The sequence below is a fragment of the Arachis hypogaea genome, chromosome 3, assembly GCF_003086295.3.
Source record: "Arachis hypogaea cultivar Tifrunner chromosome 3, arahy.Tifrunner.gnm2.J5K5, whole genome shotgun sequence".
In the NCBI taxonomy this organism is placed as follows: Eukaryota; Viridiplantae; Streptophyta; class Magnoliopsida; order Fabales; family Fabaceae; genus Arachis; species Arachis hypogaea.
The window spans coordinates 65,209,110-65,217,093 of NC_092038.1; the positions used below are offsets into that span (position 1 = coordinate 65,209,110).

Genomic DNA, 7,984 nt, shown 5'->3' on the forward strand with positions numbered 1-7,984 from the left:
AAAATAATATATTTATGTGAATATTACATATCTGCAATAACCTTGTCTTTGTATATAATTTTTAATATTTTTAATTACATAAGTTCAATTAGTTTGGATTCTACTAATATAAGTGAATATATAATGTGATAGGAATGCATTGACAATTATATTATTTATTCAATTTTTTCTAAAAATTATTGAAAAAATAAAAAAGTCAATATTTTTATGTATTATATATAATATTTTAAATAAATTATATTTTTATAAATACTTTTATGAAAAGTTATATTATATAATAATATTTTTAACAAAATAGTTAATTAACAAAATAAAAAATAATTATTTTATATTTTTTATGTTGTAATTTAAAATATTATTTTAAATTTTTAATATAATTTTTTAATATTATAAAATTTTATTTTATAATAATTAATTTTAATAGATAAAACATACTTATATTTTTATATTTATATATTTTATATTTATTTATTTAAAAATAAAAAGTCACTTTATCATTTAATGTATTATATATAAAAAATATTTATTTTATATATTAAAATATTTTATATTTATTATAGTTCATAAAACTTTTTTTTTTATATTTCATTTAATAAAATTTAATAATTTTAAAAAACATGACATGTCCAATATGTATAAAATTATTGTGCTCATTTTAGGTAAATTCTTTATATATATATATATATATATATATATATATATATATTATTTTTTAACATCTTTATCTAATCCAAACGCACGCTTAGCATCGAAGGTTAGATTAGTTGCCTTACAAATAACAAAAACACATTAAGCACTTTTATATACAAACGCCAAAATCCTTGTGTTGCCAACCTGCCACGTAAAGACAATTATTATTATTATTACCCTTCCAGCAAGCATTTGTAAAAGCAAACCTTTCATTAAATTTTTACCAAAAGCACATTTAACATTTAACCTTTGCCTGTCTGTCTGTCTCTATTATACTACTATTACTATATAAGCTTGTGACTCTTATGCAGTGAAGCCGGCCTCAGCCACAACCTCCATGGGTTCTTGGATTGTTCAGCTTCTTATGCTATTGCGCTTATTGAGCTTTGTGAACTCACAGGTTGAAACTGGTGGGGATTCACATTTAAAAGGGATTGTTGCCATTAATGCGAAATCGGTGATTGGAACCATTGATGATGATTTTGTGTGTGCAACTCTTGATTGGTGGCCCCCTCAGAAATGTGACTATGGTAGATGCAGTTGGGGCCTTGCATCTCTTCTCAATCTGGTAATAATTTTCCATATTATTTTTGTTTTTCTGAATCTGCACAGCTTGTGGCATTCACTGGTCCAAAGTGCAAAAACCATTAACCTATCCAACAAAACAACTAAAAATGTTTCTATTTTTAATTTTTACCCCCCTTATGTTCTGATAAAATTGTCTGTTTATTTTTATTTATTTATTTCTTACTTGTTTATTTTTTGTAAGTTACTGGAATGACATTTGAATCAAGAATGCGTGTGTTTGAGATCTCTCTGCTCAGCTGCAACATAATTTTCGTGAAAACAACTTTATATGTTTTACTTCTATTTTGTTTTGTTTTTTTTTTTTATTTTTAAGGACGTCATCATCTACTCACCGTTTGAATAGACACGTTCATATATGGTGTTTGCTATGCTGGCTAAGATATATTACTTAATTACTAAAATAGGTTAAATAATTAACTTTAAATTTAAAAATATAAACATTAAAAAATTTAAATATTTTAAAGTTATTATAAAAAATAATTTGGCAAAAGTTACAGACCAAACAAAAGGCACAATTTTCGTTTTCATAATATTCTCACCGTAGTAGGTGATAATAATTAAAATTTTTTTTTTCATTTTACTTAAATCTTCATAGGTCATTTTTCTCAGAATAGGACTTTTAATCTTTTCTTTTCTAATTAAATTCTGACGTTTCCGTTCTCAGCAAGGTTTAACAAAATTAACTTCTGGGTTCAGTTTTCGGTGTGTCATATTTATTGTTTCCATGATTAAGCAATTGATTGTTTTAATAATTCGATCAACTTTCTTTCATATCCTTTTCAAATTAAATATATTTGCATTTTGGGAACATACATAGAATTTACATCTTGTAATTTTAATCTCTTGCAGGACCTCAACAATCAGCTCCTCTTAAATGCAGTGAAAGGTAAGAGTAGAATTCTTTCCAAGAAAATAAAATAAAATAATAAATGACAGCAGTTTACTGTTATTTATTCACTTGTTACAATTGCTTAGAGAACTTATCAAGGTATCATTGCTTATGGCTCCTAATGTTACACAGAGTTTTCGCCGTTGAAACTTAGATTGGGTGGCAGTTTGCAAGATAAGGTCATATATGGGACTGAAGACTATAACAAACCTTGTACTCCTTTTGTTAAGAATGAGTCCGAGATGTTTGGTTTCACTGAAGGGTGCCTCCCAATGGCTAGATGGGATGAGCTTAATATCTTTTTCAAAAAAGCAGGGTAGACTCGGAACTTGCCCTGTGTCTTTGTCTTATGAAACTTAACACATAGGTTACCATTTCGGCATGGAATTTTGAATTTGTTCTAAATCAGTTAAATGTACTACTTATTTTACATGGTTTATTTCAGGGCTAAGATCGTCTTTGGATTAAATGCTCTTAATGGGAAAACAATAAAATCTGGTAAAGCAGTTGGACCTTGGAACTACACGAATGCCGAATCCTTTATTCAGTACACCGTTGGAATGAATTACATAATTCATGGATGGGAGCTTGGTAAGTAACTAAGTATATGCTGCTGTTGTTGGAAATTGGCAACCATTTTGTAGTAAATATTGTTGTTGATATATCAATTTCGTCTTCTTCAATAGTATTTGCCAGAGGAAGAAACATAGGAGAAAGACATTGTGATCAAAATCCATCTTGCATGAATGCATATGTTTTACAATTCTATTTCAATTGCAGGCAATGAATTGAGTGGGAGTGGAGTTGGAACGAAAATTGATGCTGGGCAATATGCTTCTGATTTAGTTTCTCTACGAGACATAGTAGATAATGCATATAATGATGCCAAGCCTGAGCCACTAGTGATCGCTCCTGGAGGTTTCTTTGATGCAACTTGGTTCAAAGAATTTATAAGCAAAGCGGGAAAATCCTTGGATGTGGTTACCCACCACATCTATAACCTTGGGCCAGGTACATTTTGCACACAGGCGAATTTCAAGTTGTTCTTCATTATGTAATATGAAAGCTCATTTAGCTTGTATGCAGGTGTTGACGAGCACCTTGTGGAGAAAATTCTCAATCCTTCCTTTCTTGATGGAGAAGCAAGCACATTCAAAGCCCTCCAAAATTTAATTCAAAGTTCAGGAACCTCAGCAACAGCATGGGTTGGTGAGTCCGGAGGGGCTTACAACAGTGGCCATCATCTTGTGTCAGATGCATTTGTCTACAGCTTTTGGTTAGTGACAACTCCTCACAGCTTATTTACTGTTAGATGATCCTTTGAAATAACATTGCTTAACATTTTCATGTCACAAATAGGTATTTGGATCAGCTTGGCATGTCAGCTACTTATGATACTAAAACATATTGCAGACAGAGTTTGATAGGAGGAAATTACGGTTTACTCAATACTACAAATTTCCAGCCAAATCCAGACTACTATAGGTAAAAGATATTAATGTGTAGGGAAAAAAATAAGTCGTCCTACGTCGAAGAATATGCAGCAAAATTTTTTATGATTGAACAATGTAACTATGGAAATTCCCCTATGGACTTATATGGTTTGGCCGGCATATGATCTTATGTGTTACATGTATTCACTCTTCCACGTACACAAGTCAACTAACTCTCCTCCCATTAGATGGGGTGTGGGATCTAATCGACTAGGTCCCACCAACCCAATCAAATGGTCAAGAGGAGCGAGTTAATATAGTGTACAAGAAAAGTCGAGTATAAAAGTATTATTTTTTAGTTTTATATACTTGAACTGGTATGAACTTAGATTTGTTCATTAATTAATTGATGTATCGTTTGTTGGCTGCCTTGGAAAAAGAACCGCATCTTCAATCCAACAACATCAAGGACTGCATTGTAAGTTATAACATTTACATGATAAGGTTTTTTCTTTTTCTCTGCAGTGCTCTTCTTTGGCACCGACTCATGGGAAGACATGTACTGTCAACAACTTTCTCTGGAACAAACAAAATAAGAGCATATGCCCACTGTGCAAAGCAATCCGTGAGTCTAATTTCGTGTCATAATTACAGTAATTATCAAGTTGTTACATTTTACTTTCTCTATTCACTTTGATGTGTCATTTTTCAGGCTTATTTAACAAATTGTAACTAAATTCTTCCAAAAATGACACTTAACAGAGGTAGTATCAGTAAAAATATTATTTACTACTCTGATGTTTCAGGGAGGGATCACAGTACTGTTGATCAATCTGGACAACAGCACAACCGTAGTGGCCGAAGTGTCGTTGAGTAACGCCAATATTTTTAGGCACAGAAAGATGTCTATTAATTCAGAACTTATGGCAATACCTCTGCAAAGTGCGAATGAAAAATCAAGAGAAGAATACCATCTAACTCCACAGGATAGGAACATACATAGCCAAGTCATGGTTCTAAATGGGAAGACTCTAACGGTAAACACGGATAATGAGATCCCCACTTTGGAGCCTCTGTATGTGAACCCATCAGAGCCTATAACGGTTGCCCCTTTCTCTATTGTTTTTGCTCATATACCTGATGCCAATATCGCATCTTGCAGCTAGTTAGATGGCACTGAAAACGATAAAGAAAAGGTGCAAAATTGTTTCAACAGTTGATTTAGTAAATGACGTGGGAGGTATATTGTTTTTCAATTTCTTGGTGAAAAATAAAGGCCAATTTTTTAACGTTCAGCACAAGGCTTTTTATGTTATTGTTTGCTGAGGCACCAAGTTCATTTTTGTTCATTATTGTAAGATGACAATTTGAATACTGAATCATTGAAGAAGAAAAAACCAACTTGTATAAATTTAATGTCATTGTAGTAGTAGTATGTGCATTTATCCATTACATTGTGGTATTTTGCCAAATATTTTTCTAAGTGAATTCTAATTAGAACTGACGAAATATCCGTTAGAGGCTAGAAAACCTGAATGCCAATCATCGAAGTTGAGAGTCATATTTCATCTTAGAGTTTGAGGCTAGTTCCTTAGATCTTATTATCTTTGCGTAATTTTAATGTACTAATAGTATAAAATATATTACACAGTCATATAATTACATTTGTCTTTAATCATTCATGAAGTCAATGAAAGAGTTATTAAAATAGTATAAAATATATTACACAGTCATACAATTACATTCGTCTTTAATCATTTATGAAGTCAATGAAAGTTATTTTTAATAACGTGACGTTACATAATTAATTGAGTAATGCTAGGTAGCCAAATAATAATTACAACATAAAAATGTCATGTAAAAATTTTCATTCTCTTGATAAGCAAGTGACATACACCTCCTTATCACTTATCCTCCTTATTACCTACCATTTTACTGCATGTTTGGAGTCATTAACGTTCTTTCCAAAAAATCAATTTCAGTTTCTCTCAAATCAAATCTCTAACATGTCTCAATCACATTATTATCCATTAAATGCAATAATTCTCTACAAAAATTATGAAAGTTAAATTAAAAATTTTTAACAACTTCTATTATATAACTTATATTTTACATATATACTATTAAAAAATAAAAAATAAAATATAAAATATAAACAAAAATTTACAAATAATTTTTTAAAAATAATTATTAACTTGTCATGTTAAAATCAATAAATAACCATACATATGAATTTTAAATAAAAATTATTAAAATAATTAGAATTATGACCTACTAGTGCACATATGAGATAATTTGAAGAATACAATAAGTTGTATAGTTTAAAATTTGATAATATTAATTATAAAAATTTATTAATTATAGACATCATAGGTATGAAATTATGAATATTATGAGTATAAATTATGGATGTTATTAATATGAAATTATGGATGTTATGTGTATGAATTTATGGATGTTATGAGTAAATTTATCAATTGAATAAATTAATTTAAGAATTTGACATTTTTTTAAATTCAATTATGATAAAATTTAAAAACATTTGTGTTAACTTTATAGTTACCTATGCAATAACTAAAAAGTGATATGTGTATGGATGTAATATCTAATAAACATTAATTTAATTTTTAGATGTTAGTTGTATGTAATTATGGATGTTATGTATATGAACGTATGAATGTGTGTATGAACATAGTAGTACAATATAATTATAAATACACATAAAAACAAAAAAAAATCGGTTTATTACCATACCTCATCAAAACTAGTGTGGTTTTTCATATTCTCAAAAATTGGTTGACTGACAACAACCTCGTCGAGTGAGTCCGTCTGTTGTTCAAATTCTTCATCAACATCTTCTACCATAAGTACCGTATTAAGGTCAAATTCAATTGTCATACTATTTGCAATGATAAAGATGACTTCTTGTAAAATTTCTTTGCCTATTCTAAATTTCTAATTGTGCTTGCAATGGTATTAGAGTTGTGAATTTTGAATGAAAATAATTGAATTAATGGAAACAAAATCATATTAGGGTAGCTTTTAGGTTTTGTATCTCCATTGAATGATGATAAATGACTTAACAAAAATAAAAAATCAATTACAATTAACTCATTTAATACAAATTATCATTACCGTTCTTTATAATTATTATTAGTCTCTATTGTATTCTTAAATATAAAAATCAAATCATAAAAGAAAATATTAAGTATTGATTACAAGAATGTCTAGTAGTAAGGAATATGTTCGTTACCTGAAAATCTCGGGTACTCGACGGGACGGGTGGTGATTAGTAGAGGAGCAAGTGAGACCCTGAGCTGACGTGGAGTGATGATAAAGATGCGAGCCAGTGACACCGGAGGCGGTGTGAAGGATGGGGGTGGCCACCTGCAAGGACACTTCGACGATCAAATCAGTGTCTGTACGATGTGGTAGCCGAATTAGGTAAGAATGTTACGTAACTTGGGGGGAGAGCTGACCTCTCCCCTTTTATATTGTGCGGGGCGGGCCCTGAGAATGACCTAGCCCACTGCCCAAGAAGCTTCCATGAGCTGTCGTAATCCACGTGAGAAGGGCAGGTCAATCCAGACACCGGGTCGGGGCTTCGAGTCATGATCCGAAGGTACCGGCCCGACCGGTATCCTGGGTCGTACGGATGGTAAGTCGGGTATGCCCTGGGTCAGGCGTTCTAGGACGCGACTCGTCAGACTCTCTTTTTGTGAGGGGTGCCTTGGGCCTAGGTTAGAGGTGGTGCCCCGATCCGACGGCTAGTGGGCTGGACTGGGCGGTCTGTAACAGTGCCCCCAACGCGCCAGCTTCGAGTTTTGGTGCTCGGGGCTAGGCGCGTTTGTCTTACTCGCCGAGACGGGGTGTGTTCTTCTTCTCGTGAGCTCGTTGGTGGCGTTTCGTGTTTCTCACGCGTGGTCATCCCATTTCTCGATGCCACCTTCTTGGCTTCCGCACTGGGCATTAAATGCCCATCATTTCATTGATTTAAAATTTTGGATGAAATGGCGAATATGCCCCTACCTTTTGGCCCTCTTCCTCGGTGGTTACGCTTTTTCCCTATTTTTGCTTCGTAACCCCCTCATAGTTCCATTTTCCTTCTTCTATTCTTCCTGCTCTCTTGCGCCCCTGCTATTTTCTGCTTCCCTCTCCTGTTGTCTTGATTTTCTTCCTGCTTCTAGTGCCCCTTCTCTCTCTCGGATCCTTCGTTACTGCTCGTCATTTTACGGATTCTACATTTCTGGTACGTTGTTTTTATGGTTTTCCCCCCTTTTGGTTGCTTCTTCCTCTTGGTTTTTGCATGTTCTTTTTTGTGCATTTTTCGTATGCATGCCAGGGTTTTGTCTGTTCTTGCTTTCTTTTTTCCTTTTAGAGAGGG

General features: G+C 32.4%; 1 protein-coding gene across 2 annotated transcripts; it reads left to right on the forward strand.

Moving 5' to 3' along the window:
* The first annotated feature begins 910 nt into the window (after positions 1-910).
* On the forward strand, positions 911-5,011 carry LOC112790775 (heparanase-like protein 3). Of its 2 annotated transcripts, none has more exons than XM_025833327.3 (9): positions 911-1,258; positions 2,128-2,164; positions 2,300-2,483; positions 2,613-2,758; positions 2,948-3,178; positions 3,254-3,443; positions 3,527-3,652; positions 4,126-4,225; positions 4,407-5,011. In XM_025833327.3, the coding sequence occupies exons 1-9, from the start codon at positions 1,028-1,030 to the stop codon at positions 4,764-4,766; spliced, it is 1,605 nt and encodes a 534-aa protein (XP_025689112.1). In that variant the 5' UTR covers positions 911-1,027; the 3' UTR covers positions 4,767-5,011. The 2 variants fall into 2 exon arrangements, with proteins under 2 accessions (XP_025689112.1, XP_072089161.1); XM_072233060.1 differs by lacking the exon at positions 911-1,258 and adding an exon at positions 1,896-1,980.
* The last annotated feature ends 2,973 nt before the right edge of the window (positions 5,012-7,984 follow it).

Bases quoted from the DNA above. Each gene is read 5' to 3' on its own strand.
- LOC112790775 (XM_025833327.3), top strand. From the start codon at position 1,028: ATGGGTTCTTGGATTGTTCAGCTTCTTATGCTATTGCGCTTATTGAGC. The intron at 2,484-2,612 runs GTAGACTCGGAA...GGTTTATTTCAG, and splicing joins ATCTTTTTCAAAAAAGCAGG to GGCTAAGATCGTCTTTGGAT. The intron at 3,179-3,253 runs GTACATTTTGCA...GCTTGTATGCAG, and splicing joins CATCTATAACCTTGGGCCAG to GTGTTGACGAGCACCTTGTG.